The sequence below is a fragment of the Zootoca vivipara genome, chromosome 4, assembly GCF_965207765.1.
Source record: "Zootoca vivipara chromosome 4, rZooViv2.hap1.1, whole genome shotgun sequence".
Lineage (NCBI taxonomy): Eukaryota > Metazoa > Chordata > Lepidosauria > Squamata > Lacertidae > Zootoca > Zootoca vivipara.
This window is the reverse complement of record NC_142587.1, coordinates 76,397,106-76,416,648: the sequence shown is the minus strand read 5'-3', so window position 1 is coordinate 76,416,648 and position 19,543 is coordinate 76,397,106. Positions and strand designations below refer to the sequence as shown.

The 19,543-nt window shown below is 41.4% G+C and overlaps 1 protein-coding gene across 2 annotated transcripts in view; it reads right to left on the bottom strand.

Annotated features, from left to right (window-relative positions):
• The window catches only part of DCLK1 (doublecortin like kinase 1), a 197,069-nt gene that overhangs the window by 7,470 nt on the left and 170,056 nt on the right, over nucleotides 1-19,543 (bottom strand). Inside the window, exons 15-17 of one of the 2 annotated variants that reach the window (XM_060273781.2) lie at nucleotides 19,197-19,277; nucleotides 17,692-17,805; nucleotides 6,623-6,696 (exon numbers count right to left, since the gene is read on the bottom strand). In XM_060273781.2, the coding sequence (XP_060129764.1) occupies nucleotides 6,623-6,696; nucleotides 17,692-17,805; nucleotides 19,197-19,277 (269 nt within the window). The remainder of the gene's footprint in view (nucleotides 1-6,622; nucleotides 6,697-17,691; nucleotides 17,806-19,196; nucleotides 19,278-19,543) is intronic. The other variant, XM_060273780.2, reaches the window with a different exon arrangement.

Genomic DNA, 19,543 nt, shown 5'->3' with positions numbered 1-19,543 from the left:
AACATACTGCGGTATATTTGCATTATATTTTTAAAATTGATATTGCTTCCCCACCCCCCTGCCACCTTTTGCACTCCATCCAATTCCTGATGGCGGGGTTGAGTGGCTATGCTGCTTACCTAACCTCCTGGCAAATGCGTCATTCCTGATTCGTGAGAGGGAGAGTGGGAGGGGCAAGGTAATAGGGAGGTCGATGCTGTACAAAGGTGACAACAGGAGCACCGTAATGCCTCTGTCAGTGCTCACCACCTTGCCCCCTTCCACTCTCCCTCCTGGTAAGCAGCAGCGACCCATCTTCTGGGAGGTCAGGTAAGGGCTGCCATCCCACTCCATTGTCCACTACTGACTCCGTCTTAAGACTGTTACATAAAGCAGACTTTGGAACATCATAGAGAGTCTCTTCTCCCTCTCCATAACTCAGTTTGGCAAACCATTCTGTCCTAAAAAAGAGTTCTGAAGAACTCGAAATGTTGTTCACTGCTTTGTGATATTTTAGTAAGTTATTAACATTATTATTAATATACCCCACCTTTTCCTCTAAACAGGACCAGTGCTATTTTTCTAGAAAAGGAGGTGCCAGAACTCCCTCGTTCTCTTAGAATGTCAATGGTGCCCACCTGAGAGGTGCCAGAACTGAGTTCCAGTGAGTTCTGGCTGGAAAAAAAGGCCTGAACAGGACTCAAAGAACCACTAAATTCTGAGTCATCGAGGCCCTTCTCTCAGTCCTGCCACCTTCACAGGCACTGTTGGTGGGAATGCAAGAGAGGGCCTTCTCGGTGGCTGCTCCCAGACTCTGGAACTCCCTCCATGGAGAAGCTAGACTGACTCCCTCCTTGTTGTCCTTCCACCAGCAAGTGAAAACTTTATCGTTCCAACATGCTTTTGGGAATGGACAGCTTTTAAGGAAAGAGCTAGTGCCGTGCTGTTTTTATTGTAATTATTTGTATGGCTTTAATAGATTTTATAGGTTTTATATTGTTTTACGTCTAACAATGCTTAATTGTTTTTCAATTATTGTTTCTCCTATGCTTTTAGTGCTTCTCATTTTTAGATGTAAGCTGTCTTGAGTCCCATCAGGGAAAAACACGGTGGTATAAATAAATGCATAATCATTATTATTACATTCCTTCGCTGATAAAATCACTTAGACTTGGCCAAAACTGCCCACTGCTGCCACTGCTGTCAGAAGTTCCAACTTGACCCAATTGCATTGGATCACTGTTGACTTGGATCATATGAAAAAGCGGCAATATCCTGTACTATTTGAATAAGGCAGTCGTCAGGTTTCTCAACAAAAGCCTCTCAGAGCAGGAATGACCTGGCAAACTTTAGAAAGTCTAAATACACAATGTCTACTGGAGAACTCTTATCAATATGCTTGTTGACACTCTCAAAGAACTCCAAAAGATTAGGTAGGGCTTACCCTTGTGGAAAGCAGTTCCTCATCAGCAAGACTTGTTCTTCTATATTCTTGATTATTCTGTCTTTTAAAAAATTCTATCCACTAGTTTTCCAGGAACATATATTAAGCTAACTGGCTTGTATTTTCCTGTATCCCTGTTTAAAAACGGTTAGTGCTTTGGCCACTTTCAAATTATCAGGTACAGAAGTTGATCTTATGGGATAAGTTACATATTTTTGTCTGAAGGTCAGCAAATTCCCCTTGGAAACTTGCTCTGTGTGGGGATGCCCTAGAAGAGAACTCAGAAGCTGCTGTTGGTGTAAAATTTAATTCCAGCTGCAAGGTACTGTAAGGTAAAGGTAAAGGGACCCCTGACCATTAGGTCCAGTCGTGACCGACTCTGGGGTTGCGCGCTCATCTCGCATTATTGGCCGAGGGAGCCGGCGTATAGCTTCCAGGTCATGTGGCCAGCATGACAAAGCCGCTTCTGGCAAACCAGAGCAGCACATGGAAACGCCGTTTACCTTCCTGCTGTAGCGGTTCCTATTTATCTACTTGCATTTTGATGTGCTTTCGAACTGCTAGGTGGGCAGGAGCTGGGACCGAGCAACGGGAGCTCACTCTGTCACAGGGATTCGAACCGCCAACCTTCTGATCAGCAAGCCCTAGGCTCAGTGGTTTAACCACAGCGCCACCTGGGTCCCTAAGAGTACTGTACTGTACTACTACTGTACTGTACTGTACTGTACTGTACTGTACTACTACTGTACTACTACTGTACTGTACTACTATTTCTACATAAGAAGCTGCCTTATATTGAGTCAAGGCCATTGGTCCATCTGGCTCAGGATTGTCTAAACTCACTGGCAGTGGCTCTCGAGGATTCCAGGCAGGGAGTCCCCCCCCCCCAGTCCTACCTGCAGACTGAACCCGGGACCTTCTGCATGCAAAGCATCTGCTTGAACTGACCAATTAGCTTCCGAGCTCTATTAAAGGTGCAGTATCCTTAAGCTCTTGACAACCTGGGACCTGCATAATTACAGGGCTGTCTTTCTTCATATCCGCTCCCCAGCTAATTAACATTAGGCACCTGCTCCACATTTCATCACTCTGCCAGGCCAAGTTGATCTCAGCAATAACTCCCCCCTCCCCACCCCCTTTTTTGCAATGCAATGCAGCTAAAGCCATGGAATACCTTCCTGGCAGAAGTTTGCTGAAACATCCTTGACGACTTTTCAAAAGGGACTGTGGGACCTTCTTATTAAGAAAGGATAGGGGGAACTGTATTATTTTATTCTTATATCCCCCCTCCCCCGCTCCCCCCCCCCAAAGGAGCCCAGTTGAGCTAGACACCTAACTACAGAAATTTGGGTTGCTTTTACCAATGAAGTGGTGGCCTTTTGTGCCTTCAAAGCATACCATGGAATGGATAGGAGCTGTAACCCAAAACATCAGGAGGGCAGCAAGTTGGGGAAAGCTGGTATAAAGGATAAACTTTCCTGAGTCAACTTAGCACCAACCCCATCGCCGTTATTCACAAGTGATTTGGGAACTCCAAAATACTGTTTAATGTTTAATTAGGTAAAGGGGCCCCTGAGCATCAGGTCCAGTCGTGTCCGACTCTGGGGTTGCAGCGCTCATCTCGCTCTATAGGCCGAGGGAGCCGGCGTTTGTCCGCAGACAGCTTCCGGGTCATGTGGCCAGCATGACAAAGCTGCTTCTGGCGAACCAGAGCAGCGCACGGAAACGCCATTTACCTTCCCGCCGGAGCGGTCCCTATTTATCTACTTGCACTTTGATGTGCTTTCGAACTGCTAGGTGGGCAGAAGCTGGGACCGAGCAATGGGAGCTCATCCCGTTGCAGGGATTCGAACCGCCGACCTTCTGATCAGCAAGCCCTAGACTCTGTGGTTTAACCCACAGCGCCACCTGGGTCCCCTATGTTTATGTTTAATTGTGTTTAATTATGTTTTTGTAAATGCTGGAAGCTGCCCAGAGCGGCTGGGGCAACCTAGTCGGATGGGCCGGGTACATATTATTATTATTATTATTATTATTATTATTATTATTATTATTATTATCATTATTAGTAATTTGAACAAGTTGTTTTTGGATTTCACAGGCCACATGCCATCGACACGGGCTCCCATGAAAAGAATCTGCCGTAATTACCATTTGCAGTCTCAACGAAGGATTCATTATGAATTAATCAATGCAATTGCCATTGTCATTACAGGATGGAGATAGCTTTCTATACATTGCTTGCCATGTTATGTTCATTTGACTTTAAGAAAGGTCAGTGAGCAGGACATACTGCAAGCTATCCAATCTTAAAGAGAAAAGTCACGGCTAGCCTGCAGTTGCCTCTCTTATTCTTGCCCACCAAAATCAAATCACTAGAAGGAGGCTATCGGAACCAGGTCAAAGTGTTTTTAAAATTCAGATGTTAAATATGTTAAGAGTAAGGTTGTTCAAGGCTGGTTAAATATTGATATAACTTGCTCAGTGAGGTGTGGGAAATACAATGGAAATGTGAAGGGTTACAAAAACCCTGTCAGTTCTTTCTCTCAAGAGGACAATGTTTTGCCTTCGTTGTCTCTCTTATTTTTCTTCGTGTTTAAGCTTTCTTACTTTTATCTTTCTGCCTCCTGAAAAGGGCAATTGGGTGTCCCAGCAGAAAAACATTTCCAAGTGTTAAAAACACATGGTATGTCTCTCCCAATATTGCATCAGTTTAGACTGACATACCATGTTTAAATTCTCTCCACATTGAAAAGCAACAACAACCCCCCTCTCTACCTGTAGAAATCAAGCACACGGGGGCAGGAGGAGGACGTTAGCCAGGGGTAGCCAATGTAGTGCTCTCCATATGTTATGGAATACAAATCCCATTATCTCATGGCTGGGGTGTGTGTCCTAGTCTACAACATCTATGAAGAGTAGGGAATTTTTAATTCCTCCACCTGTATTCTGGTGTAATCCTGAGAGAGCATTTCTAGATGTGCAGTTTAGCTTTGATTCTGATCTTCCAAGCAGTAGATGTGTATATATTCTGGTGCATATATCTAAATCCCCCTGGCACAGAGAACCATTTGAACAGGGAGAGTCACTCAAAATAAATGGGGGGGGCCTTCAGGCGGGAAATATTTTGCACCAAAAGCAGGTCACTGAACTGTAAAGTGGGTTATGTTTGGGACTTAAATGGTCCTTATAGCAGGATGTCAACAACAATTTTTTAACATTAACTATCAAGCACTTTGCCCATTTTACAGATGGACAATGTTTTGGTTGCACTACTTGAAAAGCAGCTATCACAGTCGTGTGCTGTAATTTTAACATGTCCTGTTTAACATATATTCACTGGTGTTTAATGCCCTGTTTAATATATATTTGTATGCATGTATATATGTATGTATGAATAATCCAAAGCAGGATGTGTATTCGCCTTTGTATATTTGCACAGTTATGTCTTCCAGAATCCTAGGGGTAAAATGTTACATTAATTATCAATATAGCTCCTACCTTCTTAAGTACGAGAATCTTTCCAAAATTTTATCCACTCTTAAAATGAGCTTATATTGATGCCTTATTAAGTCTTCATTTACTCTCTGACTTCATGCAAACATTCAACCATGTTGTCCTTCATACTATAAAGCAGAGGAAAATCTGTCCATATAATACGAAGATATTTCAATGGTTATATTAGGATGTCATAGCAGTAGCCTGCATAGACACTGCTGGTATATGCCTAATAATTTTATCCAGTATTAGCAGCCATTCCTTACAAACATGTGAACATTTGTTAGTCTTGGGTTGTCAGAAAAATGTGCATTATTTGTTTCTAACATTGTCCATCGGAAAAGTTAAAATACTGATCAAAGGCTTAGAATACTTAAACAAATACCCCATTTTAAACATCACTGGACTGGCTTACAGTAAGAAAGATCACCGAGCATCTCCTCTACTGCAAAGCACCCACTCTGAGGATTATTTAAGAAACAACACCTGTATATATATTGAGAGAAAACTATTTCTTCTGGCCTAGTCTGCTGCACTTTGATCCATGCATTTTAGTTAAATTCTAGAAAGGGGGATTCTGAATTTACTGTAAATGCTTGCAATGAGCTGCTGCCACCATTGTGATAATGAAGGTAAAATTGTGTGTGTGAGTGTGTGTGCACACACACACAAACACACAGAGAGAGAGGTATGGGTGTAATATACAGTTTTGAAATACTAGTCTTTTAAGGAAAAAATGCATTTGGCAATCCTCTGGCAACCCCCACTCCATCTTAAAAAAATAAAAATAAAAATCACAAGCAGACCTGAGGAATATAAATATTAAAATCTAATAAACAGCTGTTGGATAGATGAAGAAGTGATTAATTTAGGAAAGGCTTAGCTTCTGTTTCTACAGCAAGATTAGACTTTTTAAAAAGAAAACACATCGCAAGTAACCACCCCGTTCTCCATTTGACAAGGACATAATCACAATCCTATCAACTTTGTGCATCACAGGATAGTACCGAAGAGGAGGGGGGATCCATGCAATATAGCCTTTTTTTAAATCTGTTGTTTAAAAAAAAGTGTAACAAAATATGCATACTTTAAAACACAAGCTTACCAGCACATATACAATGCATTTTATTTCATCGAACTGGGGAAAAGCTTCTAAATACTATGTTATGTCAATGCATTGTTCAATTTATAAGGCAAAGGTAGTGGTTGGGGGGTGGGTGGGTGGGATTTAAAATGACAGTATATAATTTCACATCTCATAGAGAAAAGAAATACAGTATAAATCTATACACGTAGGTACTGATGTCCTGCTGCCATATCGTGGGTCTAAAACAGAAGGGAGCACAGGACAGTAGATGCCTTAAAACCATAAATGTGGAAGAAAATATCGCTTGAGCATATCCGTTTTGTTTTGTTTTCTGTATACACTGTCCTTTTAACTATAGGGGTAACTTGAATACTGAGCATGTGCAATGAAGAAAAAGCTTGCAATGTCAGTGTGAATAATGGGGTGAGGGAAGGGAATGAGGGGGTGTGGCATCTCAATCAAGGTTAACATGAAACTGATAAAAAGCAGCATATGGACTGGATAACGAATTAAAAAATAAAACAAAATGTTTATCCACTGAAGGAACTGGTTAATGGAGACTGCCAGCACGTTGCCATGGAAACACTGACTGTTGGAGCTGTACCATCTCATACCTTATCCAATACATTCCTGGTTGTTGGTAGTAGTCCAAAGAACCTGATCTCTTGATGGTAAAACCGTGGTCCAGCTGAGCAGAGAGAAACGGGGCAACTCAGTGGGTCGACATTGTGCTAGAGAATTAAGACCTCCAGACCAACACTGTCCCTTACTTAGTGCATATTTAATGTTCAAGTTTCACAAGATAGTACTCTAACATCCTTTAAAAATAAAAAATAAAAATCTATGCACTGGAAATGGGAAAATAAGAAAATGAAAAAATAAATAAATGAAAGGGAAAAAAGAAAGAAATTAGCCCTAAAAATCTACCTGGCTGACTTAAGACTCTCGTTTAAAGTGAGATAGGAGAATGCATTTATTTCAACTTCTGACAATTTGTTTATATAGCAACAAAAGCAGGCTGCCCCTTGGGTTTCACATACGTATATATCCCTCTCCTCGCCCCCTGTTTTATGGCAAAGGGTGTGTGGTGTTGCTGCTTTTTATTATTATTAAAAAAAATAGGGAATCATAGCCATTCCTAGCACCAGAAGAGACCAGACTACACAATGATCAAGTTATACTTCTTCATATTTGTCGAAATGTGCAAAGATAAAAGAAACACATTTTGACATTCCCATCAATCTTTGTATGTCATGTTTTTTTTTATAAAAAAGATCTTTAATCTTGTAGTTAAGGGATACTCAGGAGTCCTGAAAAACTGTATATTACTGTACCATACACATGTGGCAAAAGGAGTAAATAAATGGTTGCATTGTAAAATCTTTACTAACTTGTACTAGATGTATGTAATTCAAGATGTATGTAAGCTTAATTTAATATTTTTTGTAGGGCAAAGTATATTGGTACATGTGTGTGTGGGGGAAGCACAAGTTCCATTTATTTCTTCAGTTGTACCGAGGCTGGGTTAGCAAAAAAAGGTGCTATTTTTCTAACTTTTCCACAGCGAATTGACACGTAGATGAGCCACTACTTAACAGGTAATTAAATGTCATTTTAGTCCTTCGGAGAGAGAGAAAGGCACACTGTTCAGTTTAATACTGGAGAATGCTATAATGCTAGAATTGTTACATGGAAATCTATTAAATCTATATTTATTTTTGTTTCCCTCATTAGACATATAATGTGGTGACATAATGCTGAATGTTTAGAATTCATATTACGAGAGGCAGTTTGAAACATTTCCAGATTTTTACTTATTGAAGCACACACCCTGACTCTGAATCCACGCAAGGCATAAATTAATATGTTGCTTTGTTTATTTTGTTTCATTAACCCGTGCCTAGTCTTATGCAAAATATTTTAAAACATCCAAAATGATTGAACATTTCCTGCTGAAAATATGAGGCCCTTATCATGTGCGTGTTATAGACTGATCTATGATTGCCACCTACTGGCACACTTGTGTAGTGCACTTGTCATACACAATAGCCAACCTTTCAGGGGTTTCCAAATATAAAAATATTGCATTACTATTTGAATTTCTGGACTATTGTAATGGGGAGACACATTTGACCACATCTCTCTCTCTCTCTCTCTCTCTCTCTCTCTCTCTCTCTCTCTCTCTCTCTCTCTCTCTCTCTCTCTCACACACACACACACACACACACACACACACACCCCTTTTCTCTATTTGCTAAATACAGCGCTGCTGTTACTTTAAACCTTTTTAAAAGGTTTTTTTTTTAAAAGGCCCCTTTTCAGCAGGGGGCCGGTCCACTGTCCCTCAGACCTTGTGGGGGGGTTGGACTATATTTTTTTTTAAAAAATGAACAAATTCCTATGCTCCTCAAATAACCTAGAGATGCATTCTAAATAAAAGGACACATTCTACTCATGTAAAATCATGCTGATTCCCGGACCGTCCATGGGCCGGACTTAGAAGGCGATTGGGCCGGATCTGGCCCCTGGGGCTTAGTTTGCCTACCCCTGCTTTAAATAATATAGGCTAAAGGAACAGATTGCAAATAGGACCTAGAGGAAAGCTGAAATCCAAATAATACTTGAGATGTGACACCTAAATGACAGCTTGTTCTCCACGCTGACCCCAGCTTCTAATGAGTAGTGCACCTACAGGCTGCCTCCATTCCCCCCCCCCTTTTATCTCTCTCGGCTGAACCAATGGAAATATATTTGCACAGAGAAATTCAAGGCGAATGGCCAGGGAAGGAAACACAGGGAAGTCCTGCAGATCCACCTACAATTAGAGACACTGGGGGGAGAAGATGTATTTCTAAGCCAGCCTTTGCTCACCTGGAGACATAGCTGCCAAGTCTCCCGTATTCCCCGGGAAACCCCCGTTTTTCCAGCTGTTCCCAGCCGAAAAAACAGATTTTTTTTGTTTTCCCCCAGTTTATTCTGGCGCAGTGGTCATTTTGGAACTGGGCGGAGCATGATCAGAAGCGACTTTTGATGCTGCTCTGCCCAGTTCCAAAATGGCTGCAGTGCGACATCTGGTGCGGCGGCCATTTTGGAACTGGGCAGAGCAGCATGCAAAGTCACTTTTGAGCATGCTCCGTCCAGTTCCAAAATGGCGGCAGCGCTACTTCCGGCCTGCTACTTCCGGTCCGATCCCTTATTTTTCAGGCAGGAACTTGGCAGGTATGCCTGGAGACCTCCAGACGTTTCGGACTACAATATCCCTGAGCCTGACTGGTTGCCGAAGGCTGTTTTAAGCTGCCAAACTACCTACTTGCTCTCAAGTAATCATCTCGGAGGGAGTGCACCTGGGTAAAGCTGGTAAGAGGGTTCAACCTTCCAAGATTACTTGCAGGCCTCAGAAGAAGCCATGAAAAATGAAGAGGAATAATAAAAGGAATGGGTGGGGTTCTCTACCTTGTCTCCCTGGTGAGCAGGGGCTTCTTTGGTCTGCCATAAAGACAGAGGAAGTGGAGCCAATATTCCAGAAAGAAGCAGGAAGCCAATGCCCAAAGCTCCAAAGAGTTTGGGACTCCCTGCCAAACCCTGATGAAAATCAAAAGTGGAAAGTATCTGCACTAAATACAAGGTGAGAATTCCAAGTGGGGTTCCCCACCATGCAGACACAACTGCTTAAGTTATTGCAAGAAGCCTGCTAGGGCCAGTCTCTCAATTCTGCTTGCACTTTACCCCAAAGGTAAAATTATTATTATTATTATTATTATTATTATTATTATTATTATTATTATTATTATCATAATTGTGTTACTTATAGCTTGCGTTGGGGAAGAGGCAAGGTGCAGCAGATGCTGGAGTCTAATCTCTTGAAAACTGGGATGGGGTGGGATGATCCCTGGCTCCTCCTCCTCTTCCTCCTCCAATAGAAGTTTGTAAAGCTAGACTGACAGTGCCTTTTGTCATTGGTGATCGTGCCCTCGTGAATCCTGGCAACACATGACGCTGTCAGCATAGCTTTACTTCTGTCGTAGTAGGAGAAGGGAGCTACCGACCACATGTGGCATCAACCTAATCCGAAAAATGAGGGTCTCCCACCTTTTGCAGAAGTTATCACAAGCATTGGAGGGAATATGGGCTATTTAGCAATTTTTGGATGGTGAAAAGAAACACTCAAAGCCCCCCCCCCCCCCTGTTCTCAGGGTAAAGGCTGTACTCTTTGCCCATCACTAATACACACAGCATCATTCTCTGCACAATTCTCTAGATGGGATTGTATTTTTGGAACAGAGGTGGAAGTATCTGTTTCACTGCAGTTCTCAGGAAAATACTTCAACATTTCAGTGCAGAGTTCTCCTAATAAACACATTTTTGTCTGCTGTTTTGACTAATGTATGCTTTGTGAGCAAGCAATTCCTCCTAATACAGTATAATGCATAATGCATGCTTGGACATTATTTTCACTAATATATTCATTTTTATTCACACTTTCCCCCATATCCATGCATTTTTTTGTAAACATTCTTTGGCAGGATGATAGGATTGCAAAGTCTGGATAAGTGTGAATTTCATAGGATGGCTGTGTTTTGGTTCTCACATTGTTTGGCATAGGATATGTGGATATGCTTGATTCCTCTTTAAATGTAAACTGAATCAGATTCCTCCCCTATCCCTAGCTGGGAGGGGCTGTGTGGATTGCTGAGGCTGGCTTTCATGTGTGCACTGGCTTAAGTGCCTGCAGGCTGATGTACACGGTAGAAAGCTCAAAAATAAATGGTTCTTGAAACACATAGATTTCATTTTGAGAATGAAGGATTGTAAGCTTTAATGGGTGAATTAATCAACTCAAGCTTGTTTGGCTAATTAACTAGAGAGGGTTAATTTAAATCAGCAGGGGCTCAGGGGATGAGTGTGTTCATTTTGGAGACCATGTTGGTTTTGGCAATAGGAAAGAAATATTAAGGATAGCCTTTCTTTCCCAGAATGAATGAGTGTTAGTCCTTGCTTGTATCATTGTATGTTACTTTGGGCTACAATATCTCAGAAAAGAAAGAAAGAAAGAAAGAAAGAGCAACCTTTGGGGTTTCTGTAACATGTAAACTATTTAAATGTGATGAATTAATCAGTTAAAAGACAAATAATTACTCCACTAAAAAGTCTTCACTTGCTGACAGCTGCACTAACAACTCATTAAGGTTGCAGACATGCCTCACTTAAACACAAGAACTTCTACTAAAGGTACTAAGTTGTTTCTGCATTGGTATGTTTTAAGATTGACTCTTGGCTTAAGATGAGTGAAGAGGGTGAACAGCAAAACAAGCTAATGTTCTTCTAGGCTGCATCAACAGAAGTATAGTGTCACAATCAAGGGAAGGAATAGCAATAGAACCACTTCACTCTCCCTTGGTCAGACCACACTTGAAGTACTGTGTCCACAGTTTAAGAAGGATGTTAACAAGATGGAACATGCGCAGAGGAGGGCAACCAGGATGATCAAGGGTCTGGAAACCAAGCCTTATGAGGAACGGTTGAAGGAGCTGGGTATGTTTAGCCTGGAAAAGAGGAGACTGAGAAGAGAGATGACAGCCACCTTCAGATATCTCAAGGGCTGTCACATGGAAGAGAAAACAAGCTTGTTTCTCCTGCTCTGGAGGCCTAAGACCCAAACCAATGGCTTCAAGTACAAGAGTCTGATTAAACAAAGGAGAGTCTAATTAAACAACAGGAATAACTTTCTGAGAGTAGAATGTCTCCGATAGTGGAACGGACTCCTTCGGAAGGTGGTGGACTCTCCTTCCTTGGAGGTTTTGAAGCAGAGGTTGGATGGCCATCTGCCATGGATGCTTTAGCTAGGATACTGGACTATATGAACCCCAGGGTCCCCTCCAACTCTACAATTCTATGATTCTATAGCCTCCAAGCCTTCTCCTAAACATACTTGCATCAAGCCACACAGAACTCTCACAAGAGCCAGTGATAGCCATCAACTTGGATAGCTTTAAACCATGGAGCATAAGTCAACCATTGACTACTACCCATGATAGATATGCACTGCCCTCAGTATCAGAGGTGGCAGTTCTCTCAATATCAGTGCTAGAAATCACAGCTGTTTGCCCTTAGGTTCTGCTTGTGGATGCTGAACGACATGGACCTTTGGTCTGATCCTGCAGGTTCTTCTGATGCTCTACATGCTGAGAGGCTTCCTCATGCATGCCACACTAACAGATGTACCATGGGAGTATGTGTATGTGTAAAAACATTCCTAGAGTAAGAGAAGGACATGCCCAATTTATGAAGATCTGCACATATCAGAGTCTGCCAGGGACCTAAGAATTCTTGGATCTTTGTACTGTTGCCTTGTGTGGAGCCACCACCTGTGGAAACAGGTTGAAGGGTTCTCTGAGGAGGCTCCTGGAGTTGACTAGGCCCACCCTGTCCATTGGCTTTCCCTAACCCTCTAATCATTTCAGGTCAGGCTGGAAATTTGTGGCTAGCTGAAGTACAAGGTATGGTTCCTGGATCTTCCAATTCTTGGCATCTCTGGGCCTACAACTGGCAGAACCTCCTCGGTGTTTCCAACAGGGGCTCTTGCAATGGGATTTAAATATGTCTAATGTAGTAAGCCCTACGGAGCAAGCCTGTGTATCTTTACTGAGAAGGAAATAAATACCCCCAAGTTCAAATAAGTGTAAATAGGATTGCAGCAACAGGTTTTGTTTTTTTGAGAGGGGTGGTTCAAAGGAGCATGATGCAACTTAAATATGGAAAGACAAATTCATGCAGTTTGCAGCTTATGCTCTGCAGAGAATTTGGCCTTTCCAACTAGCCACTGTCAAAATGTCATTTACATTTTATTTGGCGTTCCTGGTAATACATTTGAAGCCCCAATCCCCTCACACTTCCAATTTTACTGAATCAGTCTGCAATCAGAGTAAATTTCCAGGCAGGACGCCATTTTTTTCATCCTACTTTCACCTTTCTCCCTCAGCACCACTATATGCCTCTTGCAAACTTCAAGCTGAGATTTGCTTCCATGGCTAAACCTAGGAGCTTCCTTAAACCAAGCAGAATGTTATCATTAGCATTTTTTATTCTGCTTACTCAAGGACAACACACACACACACACACACACACACACACAACTGTGTCTACACACACACACACACACACACACACACACACACACACACGATTCAACATGTTTGCACTCATAACCTGAACTCAAATTGAATTATACTTGGCCAGTACATTACATTGTGTGTTTATTTATTTAAAAATTTAAAATCACTTGTGTGTATTAATTTGCAAATGGAAAAGTGTTGCTAGTCAAATCTGTGGGGCAACACCATTTTACCACAACTTCAAGACATCTGTATTCAGTTAAGCCATAATTGTCGGCTCTCCTCAGTGAACGGAGACTCTGGCAGGCAGCAGTGAAGCCACTAGTTTGAAACACTCAAAGAAAACAGTGACAAGTTGATAGAAAGCCTATTTATAATCCTGAAGCAATGACTTGTATTTTTAAAAGCATTTTTCAGGCTTAGGAGGGTAAACAACATAGAGAAGAAAGAAGCATTCATTGACATAGCTTACTCTCTTGTGTAGCTATAACTACAACCCGCAGAGAGAATACTATATGTTTGTTTTACGTAACGCTATCAATAACAAAAGATTAGCACTGCCGTGGCTGCAGGCCTCTTGTACAAAATTCATACTCCTCAAGTCTGAAAGACACTATTTGGCAACATATTTTATTTATAGGAGATTTTCTAACCAGACCTTCATCATATGATCCCAGGGCTGGCTACAACACAGCAAATTAGGAAAACACTACAGTAAAACCAATTCAACACAACTTACGGAAGCAGACAAAAGTGCAGCATTGTTTAAAAATGCATTGTAAAACTACCACTGATACCAAGCGTTGATTTGCACGAAAAAGCTAAGTGCCGTACATATTAACACCACAAGTTATCATCGGAGTTCATCACCCTTTTTTCTTTCAAGTTTCAATTGGTAAAGATGGGGAACCTGTGGTGCTTCAGAGTTTGCTGGGCTCCAACTCCCACCAGCCCCAGCCATTGATCAGGGATGATGGGAGTTGTAACCCAGTTACATCTGGATGCCCCCTGGTTCATTAACCCAGGCATATGGGTACAAGAGATACGTGACTGCTTTGCAAGAAATGTCAATTACCTCTCATTTTCAATGAGTAACCCTCACTGGGCAAAATGCTTCTTGTTCTTCAAGGGGGCATGAACAAAATGGCATCTTTACTAAAGCCACAAGGAAAGGCAGATTTAAGCACTGTAACTAATATCCTTCAAAGGGAACACCTGTTCACTTCTAACTTATTCATTCTGGTTCACTGCAAGCAGCGCTGGCTGATGCCCTTTGGGACTGATAGGGTTGAAGGCAGGAAGGCCAACAGTAGGAGGCGCCAAAGCCAATATCAAATCCTACTAATTCTAGTTTTGTCCCCATCATCTGCCTCCTTGCCGCCCAAGGGCAACACTGGGATCTGACAGCCTGGGCCATGCCCTCGACTGCATGAGTAAGAAGAAAAGGCTGTCTTCAAGAGGAGCCTTTTCAATAAGAACAGAGGTGGGTTCTGTGCTACATATGCATCTAGTGCACAAGGCTGTAATATTCACTTGCTACTGAGCTTCACAAACCTTCCTGGTTCCCCATTTAAAAGCCACCTAAGTCTGGGACATCACCACTTCCTGTATGCTTCATTGCAGCCAATGCGTGTAAGGCTAAATTGGTACACAAACCTTGTAAGCATTTGCATGCTGCATTCATCCACTCATGTTTACTGTACCTTCAAACTAGTTTAACATAAAAGGGAGTCAATTAACTTAAGATTTCTTAACACTAAATTCTGGCACTTGTAGAGTACATAAGTTAAGAATTATACCAAATGCTATCTTATTTAAAGCTTATCTGCCACTGCATTTTAATTTGAGCAGCTGGCCTTGCAAAAACTGGATTTAGGCAGCATGCCTGTACTTTGTTTCCTGGGAGTAAAGGTGACCTCAATGGGACTTACTTTTGAGTTGCAGGCAACTCTGATTTTATTGCTGCTGAGACTGTGCACTGGAACTTGTAGGTTTATTAGCATTATCTTGCTTTTAGAGGTGCCTCACACCACAGAAATCAAATCTCTCTATATTCAGAATGGAGCATTCCATGAAGTACTCCCTGTATTATGAAATACCCCCCCCCCGAAGAGGCAAAGCACACAGTGTGCTGTGAAAACCTTTCTTATTTCTGCAAGCATTTCTGGAATGTTGGTTGTATCAGGTCACTTTTAACACTCTACTGTTTTATTTATGGTGTGTGTTATTCTGCATTTTATTTTGTTGCAAATTCTTTAGAGGCCTACTATTACAGGGGGGGAATCATAAATATTTTTAAAGAAGCAAACAAGCACACATTTATATATGCATGGCGGAAATTTGTTCTCTGTATTTTTGGAAAAGTTAGATGAAGTGGCAGGGCTTGTGTGCACATTTATGATAAATCACAGTGGTGAATTACTAGCAGGAAAACGCCAGTCTCCAGTACTAAACAGACAGGGTGCCAATATTCAGATAATATAGCACTAAAAACCAAAACAAAGACCTGCATGTCATTCTATTTTTACGCCATTTTTGTTTTTCGGTGAGAAGCTGCACTGTGGTGTCTTTCCCCAATTAAAATACAGTATCAAAACTACTTAAAGCAATCAGTTTCCAGTGCAATTGGTGCAAATTAAACAAAAAAATAAACATAAGCATAATAAAGGCGGCGAAGGATGGGTGAAAAAGGAGCTGGCAAAGCATTTTGAAAGAGCTTTTGAAAAGCTATGAAATCCCTTGTGTAGATGACCTGAGCAAGTGCTTCTCATGGACAAGCGTGCTGGCAGCCCAATTGAAAAGGTTTTCAGCTGGGCAGTTGAGAACATACCTGATATTTCATATGACGAATGCACATAATGGGATGTTTTAGTTGTGGGAAATAGCTACTGTAGCGTTGGTTTTAATGGAACATTTTAAAAAGCAAATGCTGACTGTATTTTTAGCCAATGAGATAAATTAAAAAAAGGCGACCAAACCTAAGGAAAGCATGAGGGAAAGATTACCTTCCATTTTTTTAAGGCAGGGGTTATTTATTCAGTTTTAACAGCTAAAGAAATAAAATCATTGGTGGGGTGGGAGGCAATGAGGGGAGGGACAAACACTTGCCAAACCAAATAACTCTGGAGCAAGAATCCAGAAAAGATGGGCTGAGCCAAACGAGCTGAATTTAATTCATGCCGACTTAAAATCCACCCCCAAAAGGGCCAAGCCAAAAAAACTCCCCAAAACCATGAAAGTGGGAGAGCTACACGAAAAGGGGCTCCACCTGCACTTTATCCAAGCTGGGAACAAATGTCAATTAATCTGATATGGTCAATGGTTATTATGTTTGAAGCATCATTCTGATGGCTCTTTCTGGAGCATGCTTAGTAGGCACATTTATGAAAGGAAGCTTAAAAAGCACAAGCAGACGTAAAGAAAGAAGATGGGCATGTTAAAAAACAAACAAACCCAGTGACCGCTCAGTGATATTAATTTATGGAAACCCAATGATTTCTGTGCATGTTTGTGGGAAATAGATAAATAACCCTGTTGGCTAATGTTGGCCTGTCTCTATTTGTGGTTGGAAGAAGAGGAAGAGGGGGAAGCCTGGCACATTTTCATCTGTGCTATTATGTGCAATTGAGATTTTAACAGGGCTTCTGCAGAGGATTGCAAGAAACCAAAACAAAAAAACCATGTGTGCTACCAGAAGCTTTGTACGGAGTTCTGTTTGAATCTCCAGCCAGTTTGATTCCTGTCTGGAGGGAAGCAGCTAGCCAGCTTGTGTCCAAAGAGTGATATGTACACTGAATAAAATCTATGGGCACATAGATTTGTATCTTACAATGGAAAATGGAAGTTTCTTCTCTTGAGTGTCTTTTAAAAAATGAGAGATTCATTTAGGTTATTAAAACGCTTGTATAATTCTATCAGACTGTGATGGAAAAAAAATAGGGCCTAGTCCTAAAACCATATTAGGCATTCCAGTATCAGTATCTTGAGTTGTGGGGGTGGGCACATTGTGCGGCTGCCAATCATGCACATAGAATGCTCCATGGACCAGCTGTATACGTGCCACAGCATGCAGGGCTTTCGGAGCCAATGCAGTGGGCTGCATATTGCTAATCTGTGCAGCATTTCAGTACCAGTTGGTGTAGGCAAAAATTGCTACCCCAGAAGCAGTTGTATTTCGTGACACGTAATGATTTCTATGTGCCTGGTGTAAGGAATTCCTGCTTCGAATCGGGTTTTTTTTTTTTGCTCTTGCTACAGGTAAGTATTATAACAGTCCAATCAATTTTAAAGTAAATGATCACAAGCTTATATGCCACATTTGTGAATGCACATTGGATTTTCTCCACTGAGGGATTGATTTTCAGAAATATATAGGATAGTGTGTGCTGCCTTGGGTGATGATATGGCTCTCAAGATGAAGAAATTGGAAGAAGATGGGATAATTGAAGTTTTATTTTATACTGCATTAAAGGCATAACTATCTGCTGAGTTTTGGGTGCCATCTCCTCAACACAGACCCAATATACAGACGCTGAGGGAGAAAAGTTAAGCATTGTATTGCAGATGCTTACTGCTATAACGGAAACTCCAGCAGCTGTGCTGTTGGGCTTGGGGCCTGTGTTGAAATGCTTTTTGATCTTTCCAGCTACAGACAACTGATGCTCATTCTCTGGAAGGCCATCGTCCTGCAAAGCGAAAACAAGCATTTGTGAATTATGATCTACAAGGAGCTGAAGGACAATTCAGGAGACATTTTTCCAGACCACTACCATATTGTATTTAATGATATATTAATTATTAGGACTTACTAGTTTTAACTATTTATTTGGGAATTTGCAATTTACAAGATCTAATAGTGCTTGGAGGCAGCTGATTAACTTTCTAATATCATGAAGTTATGTGCTGAAAGTTGCCAATCGTTACACCATTCTAGTTTTGTATGGTATTCATGAATTACCCAGTTGGCTATTTCAACATGCCTGAAGTTGACACAATAACAGTCTAGACTAGAGTTGGCCTAGAAGTAAGGCCTTAAAAGACCAACTTGCTGGGTACTTCCATGTGCTATCAAAATAGTTCTGGAGAATCCCCCCAAAAGAATAATTTCATGGTATGTGTAATTAATAAACAGGATACAAAGACAGATTGTTCATGGTGGAGTGCCACACTCACTCTTACAAATGGGTTGTATTTTTTTTTGGTCATCCACAAGTCAGTAATATTCCCCCTTCCCCCTCAATATGCCATATGAAACATAGACTCACATTCTTGTAAATAATGGCTGGAGTCTTAAAAACAGCCCTTTAAAATAGATTTGCCCCACTCTTTCAGGTATTTTGGACATATGTATGTCAACAACTGACCAGCGTCTTGATACTTAAAGCTTTGCACCAGTATCTCTGCAACATAGGAGTAACATCCTGTTTTGTAATCCAAAGAAGTGTGTTTGTCCTATGCTAAACAATAGTGTACTGATGCACTGAACTGGTTAAGGGTCATATCTCTAGCTTTTTTCCGGGGGGGGGGGGTTTAAACAGTTTGGGGGGACATGGGGGGAAAGGGAGGGGAGGTACTTGTGCTAATGGGACAACATTGTTGTATAAAACCCTAGGTCTAAGATAAAAGGTAAAGGACCCCTGAATGGTTAAGTCCAGTCAAAGGCGACTCTGGGGTTGCGGCACTCATCTTGCTTTCAGGCCGAGGGAGCCGGTGTTTGTCCACAGACAGCTTTCCAGGTCATGTGGCCAGCATGACTAAACTGCTCCTGGCACAACAGAACACCATGACGGAAACCAGAGGGCACAGAAACGCCCTTTACCTTCCTGCCGCAGCGGTACCTATTTATCTACTTGCAGTGGCGTGCTTTCGATCTGCTAGGTTGGCAGCTACTTGTGGCATGTGTCATATTTCTAAAACAGCAATTCAAAAGACTTCACAAGCAAACAAACAAATATATATATATATATATATATATATATATATATATATATATATATGTGTGTGTGTGTGTGTGTGTGTGTGTGTGTGTGTGTGTGTGTGTGTTAAAATAAAGCTGTTAGCTTTTAGATTTACTTACATTAACCCATGGGTGTTCAAGAACTTGCAAAGCCGAAAATCGCTGGTCTATATCTACCTGTAGCATCATAGTAATAAGTTCCTGCGAAATGGAAAGATTTAGTTAACTCTATGCTGTATGAAGAAGCACTCCTTTTACCTGTCCTATATCTTTCAATATTCAGCTTTGTTGTGTGTGCACGGGTTCTAGTGCTAGGAGACAGGGGAGGAAATTGTCTCCATGCCATGCATAATGCTATAAACTGCTATCATGCTACATCTCACTTGCCTTTTCTCTAAACTAAAACATTGCAAATGCTGAAACCTTTCTTCATAGGGGAGTCACTCTTTTCCCTCAATCATTTTGGT